This window comes from Lates calcarifer, linkage group LG20, assembly GCF_001640805.2.
Source record: "Lates calcarifer isolate ASB-BC8 linkage group LG20, TLL_Latcal_v3, whole genome shotgun sequence".
In the NCBI taxonomy this organism is placed as follows: domain Eukaryota; kingdom Metazoa; phylum Chordata; class Actinopteri; family Centropomidae; genus Lates; species Lates calcarifer.
In genome coordinates, this window is record NC_066852.1 from 21,084,756 (window position 1) to 21,100,521 (window position 15,766).

The window sequence follows — 15,766 nt, forward strand, 5'->3', positions numbered from 1 at the left end:
AGACTGGTGGGCTCTGATAGAGGACCTGTAACTTTAACACAGGTGACCTGATCGCCAATGCTGCCTTCAAGTGCTCAGCATTGACTCCTGAAACTAAGTTTATTTGTTTATTTATTTATTCATTCATTGATGGGCAAATAGTGATGATCAGAAGTCACCTGTAAATGGAGGAAAGCATTTTGTGGGTTTGCAGACAGGAAGTAAAACTCCAGACTGTTCAGTTTGTGGCATCTAAATTCTTACAACAGGTTATAGCTATATATAAGTCTTTACACAGTTTTTTCACCTACATGCAGCTCAGCACAGTCGTTATGATCATATCCTAAATACACTAATGCAACCAAAACACTCCTGAGATGTGTCTCCCATAAATAATCTTTTATCACTCATAACAAAATGACCTAAAAAACATGAATAACCTGTAGCATTACATTACTATTGTATATACAATCATGGCAGTTTAATGATTAAGACATTAATCAAATCCTCCAAACTTGCAACACTGTCAACAATGGCAGAGAAGAGGAGGACAAGCTGTTGCTGATAACCAAGCTTTTTGTGTCGTTGCATCAAAGGGTTGCCATCAATATTTTAAATCAAGAGTGGAGGGCTGTTGCTACATCCGTCAAGATGTCAGGTGTGTGTCACACAATACCAGGTGTTTCTTCAGGTGCAGTGTTTATTTTAGTACAATTATAACGACAGCTACTGATTTTTCAAGAGTATGCAAGTTATCAATTGATGTTATTAGTTACTGACCATGTTCTTCACTGTGACCATAGCAACCAACCGCTCCTCTCATGTCTACTCGCACCGCAACATTTTTTCATTTACAGACCAGTACGAATCATACAAAACTTATCATACTAGGTATAGATAAAAATAGATAGGTCTAGGTAAAATAAAATAAAATAAAATAAAATAAAATAATGTACGTAAAAAACAGCTACTGATCACCCATAGCAACCGCATTCCAGAATGTTGGTGCAGTATAAATACAGACGCTGCGCTCCGGACAGACCCTTTCACCAAGATCTTTGGAGGTAAGCCATCTTTGACTCTAAGCTCCCTTCTAGGCTTGATTAAGTTAGCTACCTAGCTTAATTAGCATTGTTTGCTTGCTTGCTTGCTAATTAGCATTAGCGTCTAGGCTAACGATTTTCGTTGAACAGATACATTATGTCATACATTTTTTCTGCTTTATTATTTTATTACATAAATTTTAGTTAACAACGTTGAGCAACACATCACTATGTGACATTGAAACATTATAGTAATATTAATAACGTTATTGATGTTAGTAACACTAACGAGTCACTTGGTAAGAGTCTTGATATTTTCTGTAGCTGTGTTTATTGAAGACCCTCCGGTAAACTCGATAGTTTAGTTTGGAGTTTTTGGTTTATGGTGTGTGAACTTAGGGGGGACTTCTACAAGTGTCAAATACTGAAAATGCAACATTTTTGCGTGTAAAAGTTTCTAAGGTCCTAGAATTTTTAATAGAGCTGCAACTGATGACGAAAAGTAATTAAGCGTCAATCTGTTATTTTTTTCTGTTCACGAATTCATTTTATCAATTTATTTTGTAAGTAATGAATCATGGGTAACTGATTGCATTTTTTAATTATTTGCCTGGAATGTGCATCTTTTGAGCCCAGCACGGCTCCATGTTGCGAGGTTCCATGTTCGAACCCCGGTTCACCCGGGGCTTGTTTGTGTGGCCGCATGCCCGCATGTTCTCTCTGTGCCTGCGTGGGTTCTCTCCGGGTACTCCGGTTTCCTACCACAGTCCATAGACGTGTAGGTTAGGTTAACTGGTGGCTCTAAATTGCCCGGAGATGTGAATTGTTGTTTGTCCATGTATGTTGGCCCTGCGATGGACTCGCGATCTGTCCACGCCCGGTGTACTCCGCCTCTCGCCCAGTGTCAGCTGGGATTATCAGAGTTGGTCAATCAGAGCCAGAGTGGTCACAGAGTAGGAACTTTAATTGAAGCTGAAGACAAATTCATTGTGATGGGGAATATGTAGATGGAATAAGAAGAGGTAAAATTTAAAGTCTGCTTGAAATGTATTTTGCAATTGCATTAAAGCAATATGACCGATTTATCTTTCAGAATACTGACAAGTGAGAACATAACAAGTGGACGGAGCAAGAGCAACACAAGTGGACAGAGAGAGAAAAACAGAGCAAGGAGAAGAAGGAGAATTGAAAGAGGAGGACTGAGAAGGAGAGAGAGAAAGACAAGAGAAGGAGGAGAGAGAGAGAGAGGAGCAGGGGTAAGTTGAAAGACAGGAGAGGGTGGAGAAAAGGAGGGGGGAGGACAGAGAGACAGGAGCAGGAGGAGAGTGAGAGGAAGGGGAGGAGGATGAGGAGGGGGGAAGAGAGAGAGAGGCAGGAGCAGGAGGAGAGAGAGAGACAGGAGAGGATGGAGAAGAGGAGGAGGAGGAGGGAGGAGAGAAAGAGACAGGAGGAGGAGGAGAGGGAGGAGAGAGAGAGGCAGGAGAGGGAGAGGCAGGAGCAGGAGGAGATAGAGAGGCAGGAGAGGGAGAGGCAGGAGAGGATGGAGAAGAGGAGGAGGAGGAGGAGGAGGAGGGAGGAGAGAAGGAGACAGGAGGAGGAGGAGAGGGAGAGGGAGGAGAGAGAGAGGCAGGAGAGGGAGAGGCAGGAGCAGGAGGAGAGGGAGAGGGAGGAGAGAGAGAGGCAGGAGAGGGAGAGGCAGGAGCAGGAGGAGAGGGAGAGGGAGGAGATGGAGAGGCAGGAGAGGATGGAGAAGAGGAGGAGGAGGAGGGAGGAGAGAAAGAGACAGGAAGAGAGGGAGAGGGAGGAGAGAGAGAGGCAGGAGCAGGAAGAGAGGGAGAGGGAGGAGAGAGAGAGGCAGGAGAGGGAGAGGCAGGAGCAGGAAGAGAGGGAGAGGGAGGAGAGAGAGAGACAGGAGAGGGAGGAGAGGGAGAGACAGGAGAGGGAGGAGAGGGAGAGACAGGAAAGGGAGGCGAGGGAGAGGAGCAGGAGGAGAGGGAGAGGGAGGAGAGAGAGAGGGAAGAGAGGGAGAGGCAGGAGGAGATGGAGAGACAGGAAAGGGAGGAGAGGGAGAAGGAGGAGAGAGAGAGGCAGGAGAGGGAGGAGGAGACAGGAAGAACTGAAGCTCAACCAAAGAGGGGCCTCATTTCGAAGATGAAGATCCGGTACCTGGAGCACCAGAGGGACCAAGTCATCAAGGCCATCTCGAGGACCCACAAGAAGGAGGTGGCCATTGATGCTGGTGGTAAGAAAGTCAGCTTATATATTGTTACAGTGTATTTCATACAAGTATGTGTTGCTTCATGTAGCCCAATGGTCACTTTGAGTGTCTTTATTAAGATGTCAGATTCACAAGATCTAACATTGACACTTTCATTTTCTGTCTCTTTCAGACGACACTCCTGAGAGGAAGGAGATCAGAACGTGGAGGCAACAGGGCAAGAGGAAGAAGCTGCTGAAGAAGCAACAGAAGATGGAAGAGAGGATAAGGTGCAAGAGGGAGAAGCGGAGAGACGACAAGAAGGTTGGACTCTTCTCTCGGATGCTTACAGGATTCTTTGAGGGGTATGGTGACTTTAACATGGCTCTTCTTAGTTTTTCTGTGGTAATTGCAGTTTCTGAATTTGACTAAAGTCCACAGGACATAAATTAGAAAAACAATGTTATTTGAACCTAATACATTATTATTAATATTATCAGTAGTAACCAGCCAATAGCAATATAGTCAATATTGTCTTTATCATTTACTATGTAATATTTACTTGATATTTAAATGAAAAGTCTAAGACAATGTAATATAATCTAACTGAACAAAAACATACTTCATGTAATTTCTAAAACAGTAATTGTGATATAGAATAAAGTTATTTGTCCTCCGATGAGGGGGGGTGGTGGCGGGTTAAAATTAAATTTTTAAAAAAGTAATTCAAATAACTCTTAAATGTTAAAGAGTAGACATCACAAAGTGCTCAACAATAAAAGAACAAACAACAAAAGGCAGGAGTGAGAAAAAACAAGACCAAGTCCAAACTAGAGGTTAAAGTAGTTAGAAGGAAAAAAAGAGAATTTTAAAAAAGGCTAATATAGTTGTTATATATATATATAATAATAATAATTTAGAATAAAGTTATTTGTCCTCCGAAGAGGGGGGGTGGTGGCGGGTTAAAATTAATCCAAAATTGAAAAAAAAGTAATGAGAAACATGCAGGAGAGAATCATACTTCAAATAACTAAATTAAGGGTCCCCATGGACCATAAACATGCAGCCTGTCTGGTTTCATTTCTATAGCAATGTTCAAGAGTAGATGTCACAAAGTGTTTAGCAATAAAAGAACAGAAAACAAAAGGCAGGAGAGAGAAAAAACAAATAAGATCAAGACAAAAACAGAGCAAATTAGAAAAACGCAAGTCTAAACCAGTAGTTAGAAGAAGAAAAGAACATTTTAAAAAGGCTAATATAGTTATTATATATATATAAAAATAGTCATTTAGAATAAAGTTATTTGTCCTCCGATGAGGGGGGGTGGTGGCGGGTCAAAATTTTAAAAAAGTAATTCAAATAACTCAAGTAAGGTTCCACATGGACCATTCGCATGTAGCCTGGCCGGTTTTATTTATATGAGAATGTTAAAGAGTAGACATCACAAAGTGCTCAGCAATAAAAGAACAGAAAACAAAAGGCAGGAGTGAGAAAAAACAAGTAAGACCAAGTCTAAACTAGAGGTTAAAGTAGTTAGAAGAAAAAAAAGAGGTTTTTAAAAAAGCCTAATATAGTTGTTAGATATATATATATATATATAATAATAGTCATTTAGAATAAAGTTATTTGTCCTCCAATGAGGGGGGGTGGTGGCGGGACAAAATTTTAAAAGAAGGAATGAGAAGCATGAAAGATAATTGCAGTGTGTTTTGTTTAAGACAGAGAGATAAAATGATAAGCATGGAAAAAATCTGTAGTGTGCATTGTCCAGCACAATATAAATATGATCAACATCACAGAGAGCCTGTCATGGTCATCTCACTTCTCCACCCTGGTAAAAACAACTCAGAAACAACTGTACCTCTTAAGGAAACTGAAGAAGACTAAATTCCTAAAGGAGCAATAGAAAGCATCCTAACTGGAAACGTGCACAGCACCGGACAGCTCTGCATTGGGTGATTCAAACTGCCCAGGACGTCATTGATATCTACTGAGCATGAGTGATACTGGTGAGGTGATATATCCACCCCATCCACAGCCGGTCTTTCCCTTAGGCTTTGAGATCACTGAATTCATCATCCACACTCCACCACGAAAATTGTTTTATTTTTATGACTTGATTATTTATTTATTCATTTATGTAACAAAAAACCCCCAAAACATTTATGTTAATTTGTTTGTGAGTAGCATACAGACAAATATCTGTAAATATTTGTTATACAATCTTATGATGCATAATGATAATTAGATTGAATCTTCAATATGAACGTATATGAAAATTGGGTCTTAATATTATGTTTATTATATTATTGTATCATTTGATATTTGAATTAAGAATACAGAGGGAGGAAAGGTAAAGCGGTGTATGTGATAGTAGTAATGTACATTGTTTTAAAAGATGTGGTCTATACAGCCCTGAGCAAGTTCTACAGCTGCACTGTTGAAACATCCAGAGAGGATGCATCACAGTATGCTGTAGTAACTTGACTGCTTCAGAGGTTTGTAAGTGGATTTAAAAATCACAAGGAAAGACCTGCTCTCAGTGTACGATATGTTACTGGCTGCCTCAGGAAAACCCAAACCATCAATAAGGATATCTGACATTCAGCTCAGTCACTATGCTCTCTGTCATCACCTGGAAAACACCATCAGAGCACCATCACACACACCTCGCAGCGAAGAGACAGTTTCTCTCCACAGGCAATAGAATTGTGTGCTTGGTTCTTGTAACTTGTGTGCTCTATTGATATACTATTTATACCGATTGGATTCTCCGTATTTCAGAGGCATTTTCTATATATTGTATAGTTTTGCAGTGATAAATAATTGCACTGTATATATACTTGATGGTTTCTGTGTCATGGAAGGTAAAATTTGAACTTGACAAAGACAGATATTATTCAGCTTAAAGTAGAGTTCTGCTGCTTTCTTTGATCATAATAGTTTTAACAGCAGTTTATTTTTTTATTATTTGTTATCAACTCCGTTTTATGAGCTGGGTATGAATTAGACAATGTAATCCTTAAAGTCAAACTGCAGTTAAAATGTGTTGATAAATAATAAAAACCATTAGATAGGTCCTTGGTGTTTGTTTTGATTTTTGTATCACATTAGAGTTACAGTTAGCTTAGCTTAGCTTGCCCTATGTGATTAACTGAAGGGGTGAAAGTAAACTCTGAACTACAGTGAGTTCTATATATGCCTACAAAAGTACTGGAAGCTAAATACAACCAGCTTTTCAAAATTATGCACTCTCTCTAGTCTGTTTCATTGCCATATCAACTTGCCATATATCATCAAGCCTGTTAATATAAAGGGATGGTGACAGTCCAGGCCCTGCACCTGAATCTGAAAATGATTTCTCAATAGCAATGAAAAGTCTTGCTTAAGGAGGAGAATTAGACAATTACAATTAATAAGACAATTACTCCAGCTCCAGAAGCTGTGGAGAATTTTATGATCCAACACCCAAAGTAAAGGCTAAAATTCGAATCGGATTTTGAAGATTATAAAGAAAAATTGATTGAGAATAGCTAAACACCTCGCTAGTGTAAATGGTATGCTTTAATCTAAATGCAGACTACATATGTATACTATATTCAGCGATTAATGTAGTTCCAACAACCTGAGCACCTTTCAGTCTTCACTTTGAACAACCTCCGCAAAGTTGACCAATCAGAAGCGATTGCTAGGCGGAGCAGACTCTGACGACCAATCAGCGTTTTGTCTACTCACGTTGGCTTGCGTGTGACGTCACTGATCATGAATTGCAGTGTGGGGAGCTGAGCGGCAGAGGAACAATGTCGAAAAACAACCGAAAATACGGAGTAAAAGCGACGTTTGAGTCGTCGCTTCGTTGCTACTGTTTTCTGATACCGGTAGAAACTTAATTACTGGCGAAGACTGGTTGTGAAAACAAGCTTTGGATGTGTTTCCGTCGAACATGAGAGGATGGACGCTGAGCACACCTGCAGCACGAAGGTAGGCTAATAAGCTAACTAATTAGCGGCTAGCGTTAGCATTAACTTTCTCTCTTTAGTGATATATTTTGGCCTTATTTCTATTTACTTTATCTTTTCAGTTGTGTGTTTCAGTGACTAAAGTACCCCTGACTTAAGTTGTGGGCCTATATAATGTGGATAGCTGACAACACAGTGGTCATCTGTTGGTAGTCTGTTTGCATATTTGCAGACAATTTAAGTCCATGATTTTGTGTCTTATCCTGTATGTGTCCTGTGTATCCTGTGTGTGATTTTGTGTCTTATCCTTAAGTCCGTCTGCGGCGGTGTAGCATCTGGTTGTGATCGTTTGCATCTCTTTGTGGTCAGGGTTTGTGGCTATTGTGCACCATTGTCTATTTTATCCATTTATGATAGACGATTTCTCTTTGTGGTTGTTTTGTATTGTGTTTGTGTGTGTCTGTTCACGGTTGTATTTGTGTTTCTTTGCCATTCTGTGCCCATTCCTGAGGCCTGTATTACGAAACAGGATTTGTGGTTCAGGTTTAACTCTGGATTTTTAGTCTTAAGACGGCGGTTCACTTCTTAGCGACAAAAATCGCCAGGGTAACTTATGCTTACGGCAGGATCGGATTAAAAACTGTCAACTACTGATTAATCAGATCACTAATAAACTAGCGTCACCATTTCTGCAGGATCCAAACAGGACCAAAGAGTTTACAGTAATAATAAAGAGATTTTTTTATAGCTCTGTGGAAAGTTTTGTTCCAGTCTTTCCATATATCCACAACAAAGCTCCTAACAAACGGCGATTATTTAATGCTCACATACTTACTATTATATCTTCGTTTTGATTGAACAAAGATGCATTATCCATGCACTGTTGAATGTTTCCCACGTTTATAAATGAATTTTTCAGTCAGATTGAGCTCGTCAGACATTAACTCTTTTTGTTTCTCTCTGCTTTGGCAGCAGGAACAGTCTGACACTACTGTCACTTTTTTATAACTCAGAATAATTCACCAACAGACAAAAGAGTAGAAACACTCACTCAGTAAGAAAAAATCAGTTTTGTGCTTTTTCACAATTAATCCTCATCTTATATCCTGGGTATGTTGAACTTGCTTGGTGGTACAGGCCTCTGGTCATTCACAGTCGTTTTGCGTCTTCCTGCGGTCAGTTTTTGTTCATTTCCGGGATGTACTTCAGGTTTGGCTTTTGCGTGGTAGTAATCTATCCAGGGCCATGTATTGATCCCATTTATTAGTGACTGATACTTGATTGAGCACAGTTTTGTGTTAAATACAGTCTTGAAAACTGTATTCACTTGATTCGCTTGATTTTTTTTTCACCCTATGTGGAGACTAAAACCTTACATTCTAACTAAAATTTTGAAGTTTGAATTAAAGTTTCGAATGTGAAAATAATGGTTTCAAAATTATTCTATTTAAATTGCTTTTCTCTCTGAGTTCAATTAAGTCTTATATTAAGGGAAAAATGAAGATTATTAGTATTAGGGTGTCAGTGTTCTCCTACATGTTTGAAGCTTTGGTGGTGAAAAGTTTGTCATTACTTGAATTAATTTTTCATGTGGTGCTCTTGTGTTTTTCAGGCCTACTTATTCAGCTGCTGCAGCTGGGAGAGAAAATACCAGCTCTCACCTTACAGACCAAAGCATACAGTGGTAAGTTTATATCTGAAGTATTCAATTTAATGTAGTATTGATTATATTAATAGCGTATTAATTATGTCTCATTGCTCATTTAAATTAAGGGAATGCAAAAGTCAGTAAAACAATACTAAACAAAGACTTTAAACAAATATGTCTTAATAAGAGAAGAAAGGAAACACCTGAAATTTAAAATGCTTGTTTCTGGAGTACAATTAATATAAAAATAGATGGATAATCAGAAAGAAAATGATTTTTAGGGTTTAACTAATCCTAAATAATAATAATAGTAAACATTTTAGTTAACTGTTCTCAAATATTTGTTGCCTTTGGTTGTCCATTTTGTGAAACACCCCTCAAGTTGAATATTGATCCATGTTTCAAGGTTAAGTTGTGGATGAGGAATAGATAATATATTGATTGTTTTCCTTTGTGTTTGTCTTCTATTTCCTCCAGATGTCACCAGTTGGTCCATGACTGTAGAGTTGCAGAGACCAGAATGTCTACAACCTTCAGGTAATTAAGAAACACTGCCTTGATGTTATGTTCAGTGATTGATCTTAACTCTGGATAGTTTATCTAGTTATGAGTAAGGTAGGACAATATGAGAGTTTTAAGTTTGTTAGCGTAATATAAATAGGCAAGTGCAGTCTGACAGGGAGGAAATAGTTATCAGAATGGACTACTATTTGTATAAATGTTGATACGCAATCTGACAGTTAAAGCAAAATTTATCATAATTATTGTATTATAATTTAATATTTTGTTATAATTGTATATCACAATATAAAATTATTCTATAATTTTCCTTGATAGAAATAAGAGTGTTTGATGTAATTAATTTCCATACTTAGATTAGAAGTCTGCATTTGGCAAGTGTTTGTCATCAAATTTCACTCAGGAGCAAAAATTAGCCTTTAAACTGAAATAATGATTTGTCACTTATTGTGATATCATTTTTGGCCATATCACTCAGCCTTAACTCATCACGTTTATTTTCATAGTTCATGTACGAGCAAAGAAAGGAAGAATTTAAAGATCATCTAAAATGAGAGTGCAATACTATAAATATTATTTTTGTTATTTAAATTCTAAGGATAAGGACTGTTTCTGCTAAGTATTGGAAAGATTAATGTTTTTATGCTTAAATAACTTGTTATGCTTTGTTTGAAAAAAGCCTGATTTGAAATAAATGTTACATGTTTTTCAGGTGAATTCACAGAAACAGCTGGATTCACTGAAGGTCAAGGTAAGAAATTTTTTTTATTTCTTTCAACAATTTTCAAAAAAACAGTTTAACTATCTCTCATCCCTCATAGGAAATAAACATTAAATACATAGAAGTACACTGTAACAATACAAGTTATCTTTAAAAATAACCGTAATTTCAAAGGAAAATGTAACTACAACAGCAGTGTAGAATTTAAACGTACTCTAACAACGAAACTATTAATAGTAATATTAATTTTTGTTATTTCTGTAATTTAAAATAATCTGCAATAACCGTAATCATTTGTAACTACCAAAGTAATGGAGAATATAAAAGTACTCTAACAGTAGTAGTGATCTATAACAAAATATAACTAATCAATAATAGAACAGTTTAGAATATGAAATTCTGTTATTAACATGCTGTGTCTCTGCAGGGGGAGGAGGAGAAGACTGTGACGAAGATGACAACAACAGCGCAGATGAAGTTCTGGACTTAAAGTGGAAGAGAGAAAACAACAAAGTTAATGAAACAGATATACCTTCTACATCACAGACTGAGAAGAACATGAAACACCCCCTGCCTCCTGTTCAAGTGGAGACGCTTTGTTTTAGCTCCCCACCTTGTTAATAACAACACTATAATGTAGGTGTGAGCACATTTTCCAAAGACTAATGTATCTCAATTAAGCATCTTTAAGAACATTAACTGTTGATGATATGAAATAATTGTATCATCAACAGTTAAATGTTGCTTAATAGAGGTACATTAGTCTTTGGAAAATGTGCTTACAACTACATTATGTGTAGGTGGGAGAATAAAACAAAGCGCCTCCTTGTGGTCAAACATCTGTCATCTCAACTGTGGTTTGTTGAATGTTGTCTGGAACAGTATCATTAAAATGTAATCCAATTACATTTAAAGGTTTTCTTTATGAATTACTTCTACCATTCTTTTCTGTCTATCATTATGGACAACTGCTATTATCACAGCAGTTTGTTTTTTTATACCTACATGCATTTAAAGGTTTTACTTTTATTATTACAGTTTACTTCTATTAATATGTATACATACATATTTATATCTATTAGTATGTGTATCGTAATGGATTACTTATCACGTTATTTTTTGCAGCTACATTTTGTAAAAATACTAATTAATAGTAATCCAAACTGATTAAGTTACAGCAGCTTAATGATTTTGTTCCAGACAACATTTCTTAACTGACAAACTACAGCTGAGATAATGACAGAGGCAGACTAAGAAGAATAAACACTGACCTTCTGTAAATGTCTTCATGTTTTCTTTACAAGCTGAAGTATTTTCTGGTTGAAGTTTGAGTCCTGTGATGAAAAACAGAAACAACAAACATCAGCAACTGTTAAACCATCAAAATAAAAACACAAGAGTTTCTGGATATTTAAGTTCAAACTGTTACTATTACTGCTGTCAATCCACATCAGGTAGACATGATCACAGCTTCCTCAAACAGTAGAATCTGCTCATCCATAAAACTCTAGTTGGGAGTATTTGAAGACAACTACACTACAAATTCATTAAAAGTGTCTCGCTGAGTTCCATGTTTAATCTTTGTTTTAAACATACTTTCCAGATATTAAGAATAATTTGAAAAACCAACAATTGAAATGTAATCATCATATTCAGCCAAAATGCCAATTAAATATTCTCTGCCTCTACAAGTTCATGGTCAGACTCACTCTGTGCTCTGCAGATGTGGTGCTGCAGCTGCCAAAACCAGCAAAGACAACTACAGTGACTAATGATTTACATTAACGTAGTTCTGAATTTCTCACTATGACATTTTTATAACTTCAACTGGACACAGCATTTTAGCTGCTTGATAGTGCAGTTATGAATACAACTGGTCAAACATCTGTCATTATCTTTGCTGTGGTTGGTTTAATATTGTTATCTGGAATAAAATCAATAAATGTTTCTTACAAAACTTTTGGCTTGCATGTTTAATCTTTGCTCTAAACATACTTGACCTTTCCATAAGGAAATAATTTAATTCCTCTATATTCACATTAAATGTAAGTAATATCACACAATCATCATATTGAGCAAAAAAAAAAAAAACCTGTCAAACATCAGCTGAGTTAATGACAGAATGACAGAAAAGAATAACTAAACACTGACCTGTAAATCTAAATGTCTCTTCTTGCTCTGATCTGGTGGCTGAAGTTTGAGTCCTGTGGAGAAAAATCAGAAACAACAAACATTAATATAAAGCTGCAACTATCAAAACCGTCAAAATAAAAGCACTGACTGTTTCTGGATACAGAAATTAAATCTGTCAGAGGTGGAAAAGTGAACTAGTTTAAGAATTCAATTTAATGTGTACAGAAAGATAAAAGAAAGAATGCTCTAACAACAGAATTAGCACCATAGCTCCTAATAGCAGTGGGTGGAAATGTTCATTAATGTTTTGCTCTAAATTCAGTCAGAAAAAGCCAAAATTAAGAAAAAAGATGCTGTTTTTAGTAGGGCTGCACAATATATCGAAAATGTATTGTCGTCGCATCTCCACTCTTCAAGGGTCAGAGAGCAGAGTGTTGCACAGGCTTTGACCCCCATGAGAACAGTGCCTCACACAAGTTGTGTGTGAAGAGGCAGAGAGCAGCAAAAGAACCACTTTCTTCATTAAGAGTGAACATTTTTTACTGTTCTTTACCAAATTAAAAGTAATGTTCCCAGGCCAGTGGTTACAATGGTGAGGCCAGTGATCCTGAAGGATATAACTTAAAGTCATCCCCTGTAATGCATTTCATTTTTTCAGTGTCAGCAAAGCCTACTCACTGTTCATTTCAATTCAAAGTAGAAAGACGTTAACACCACATACTTAAGTATTTGTTAATTTATTGCAAGTCATATTGATATCCAATATTTTCCTAATATTTTGCAGCCCTAGTTTCTAGTGTGACACTGACTCAGCTGACGTCTTTCACGTTTTTAGGACTTAACTGTACTAATAAGGAAGAGAGGAAAAAAGGGGAAAATGAATGGAAAAAATAGAAGTGACACAGAGAGAGAGGAGACAAAAGAGAAGCAGAAAGGGGGGAAGAGAGACAGAGAGAAAGAAAGGAGGAGAAGATGAAAGGGAGAGAATGAGGAGAGAAAAAAAGAGAGGGGAAAGAGTGAGAGATCGAGAGTGTGAGAAGGTGGAAAAAGAAAAGAGTGTTCTTTGTTATAATAGTGAATTAAATTCCATTAATTGCACAAAAAACTACTGAAGACATCACCTGTGAGAAATTACAACTGGCACTGTTTTCAGACAGTACAGAGACATGATTAATCTGTTCTATAGTCAACACTAACTTAATTAAATACCAAGGTTTAACATGGGATTTGAAGAGTAATACTGAATCAAGAGACTGTAAGTAGTTGCTGGCATTAATAATTCAGCTTATCTACACAGTTTTTGGGGTAAATGGGTAAATCTTCAAGCCACATACCTCTTTGATCTTTAAGATACGGCTGCAGCAGCTGAACAAGTAGACCTGAAAAACACAAGTACAACACTTGAAAAACTCATCCAAATTGTAATATTAGTAAAACAAACTTTTCACCACCAAACAGCGTAGGAGAACCAACACAGAAAACTTAAAACTAAAACCTCGAGCTAACTTTGATTATCACAATAAGAGTTTCGGGGTGAATAAACTGACCTCAGAGAGAAAAACAATTTCTAAAAAAATTAAACCATGATTTTCACTTTAAAAGCTTTAAGTCAACTTTTATAGTTATAATTATTATATACTGATTTCTAACAAGAACCTCACCTCATACATTGTAACCTAATCCTGAGACTTAAACTTGTGGAGGGGCACAGAGTTAAAATTTTGTTTTCAAGCCAAGACTGCGTTTAGATCAAGTAACCACAAACAAATTATTTATCATAAATATATGCAATAGGGGTTCAATGGACCCCAGAGGTTTCACTTGCAATATATCCCGGGAAAAACATGACCCCAGAAGAAGTAGAACGATCATTGACGACTAAAAATGGACTCAAAATTACAAAGAAACACAAAAACAACTACAAAGAGACGAAAAACTAAGGTGCAAAACAACCGTAAGATGCCAAACCACCACAATGAAACAACAAATGACCATAAAGAATCGTAAAATACCAGGAGAGAACACTACATAGAGATGAAAACCTGGCCATGAATAATGTATAACAGCCAGGTAGACGCAAAAGATGCTACATGACGATCAATACGAGATGCTAAACCAAGCCACAAACGGACTTCAAATAATCAGGATGTGACACAAAATTACAAAGAGAGGCATGATGTCTGCAAAGAGATACAAAATGACCACTGAGTTATAGACTACTAAGACCTTATTCTGTTATCATCCGTCTACATTAGGGGCTCGCAACTCATGTCAGGGATATTTAAGTCACAGAAAGACAAACATACTCTGATACACATCTTTTAAATGACTGAAAATGGGAATAAGACCGATATACCATTAAAAGAGAAGGCCCAGGCTAACGCTCGCTGCTAACGCTAACGCTAATTAGGTAGCTCGCTAGCCTTACCTTCGTGTGCTAGCGTCCCACTCCTGTTCGACAATAACAGCTTCAAAGCTTGTTTTAGCATCCAGACTCTTTCAGTAATGGGGTTTCTTGCAGTGCTAACAAATCGAGGCGATGAAGCGACGACTCAAACGATGATTTTACTCTATATTTCCACTAACTTTTCCGACTTTGTTTTTTCCGTCTATCTGTTCCTCACGGTGGAGTTCATGATCAATGACGTCACACGCAAGCCAACGTTGGCAGCGTGGTGGGCAAACAAAACGCTGATTGGTCAGTTGATTCTGCTCCGCCTCGATTGGACGAGAGAATTTAAACATAGACCATAGGCTGTAAAGGGTAGAGTTTATGAAAAATTGTTTCAGCTAGTTTATTGTAAATGTATTATTTAATGTATGGAAATTAAAATTTCATAAGAATTAATAAGAAAAGTTTTCCTCAGGTGATGTGTCCTATTTTGTCTGTTTATTTGTCGATTTTAGTAGTCAGTTATCAAGCTCAAGTACTCTTGTATGGATATCTTTGTATAATAGGGCTCAAATTTAGGGATATTCTCCTCAGTTGATCCTAAATGATTAATATTCCAAAATAAAGTGTGCCATTTTTTATTGGGATATTATAAAGAGCAGATTTAGAGCACTCCTTAATGGCCACAAATTCACATTTGTTTGTATAAATACAACCCAGAGGCCTTTGAGAACTCCCAGATTACTTCAATGGCAACATAAATTTGGTTTTCTTTTTGTAAGAATAGTGTGATATCATCTGCCAGCTGAGTTCTAATTATTTCTCTACCTATAAGACATAACTTTGACAGGGCTAGATTTGATATGATCTGCCAAAAGCTGGGCCACTAATAGAAAAAGGTACAGGGAGGTGCGGCAACCTTGCCCTCTGCCTCTCCACAGATTAAATCTAGGGGATGCATCATCAATTAGTTTAACAGAACTACTACTATTGTTGTTGAGAGTTTTAATAAAAAATAAAATTAAGCCATTATCACTAATATTGTTGATGGTGAACTGTCAAACAAAACAATCAATCTGAAGATGTCACCTCATGTTCTGGGAAACTGCTTTGGATATTTTCCACTGTATTTTATAGACAAATCCTAAAGAGAAAAAAATCAAAACCTTCAAAAT

At 37.0% G+C, this 15,766-nt stretch overlaps 1 protein-coding gene and 2 long non-coding RNA genes across 3 annotated transcripts; 2 read left to right on the top strand and 1 right to left on the bottom strand.

Annotated features, from left to right (window-relative positions):
- The first annotated feature begins 1,667 nt into the window (after positions 1-1,667).
- LOC108893470 (sodium/potassium/calcium exchanger 1-like) lies at positions 1,668-6,280 on the top strand. The gene is made up of 3 exons (XM_018691527.2): positions 1,668-1,767; positions 2,353-3,264; positions 3,413-6,280. The coding sequence occupies exons 1-3, from the start codon at positions 1,668-1,670 to the stop codon at positions 3,649-3,651; spliced, it is 1,251 nt and encodes a 416-aa protein (XP_018547043.2). The 3' UTR covers positions 3,652-6,280.
- Positions 6,281-6,904: 624 nt separating this feature from the next.
- On the top strand, positions 6,905-11,398 carry LOC127143698 (uncharacterized). The gene is made up of 5 exons (XR_007815295.1): positions 6,905-7,200; positions 8,791-8,862; positions 9,304-9,363; positions 10,058-10,096; positions 10,494-11,398. It is a non-coding gene; the product is annotated as an uncharacterized LOC127143698 (long non-coding RNA).
- On the bottom strand, positions 10,147-14,925 carry LOC127143697 (uncharacterized). The gene is made up of 5 exons (XR_007815294.1): positions 14,628-14,925; positions 13,534-13,578; positions 12,218-12,270; positions 11,338-11,400; positions 10,147-10,551 (listed from the first exon to the last, which is right to left on the bottom strand). It is a non-coding gene; the product is annotated as an uncharacterized LOC127143697 (long non-coding RNA).
- Positions 14,926-15,766: the final 841 nt, after the last annotated feature.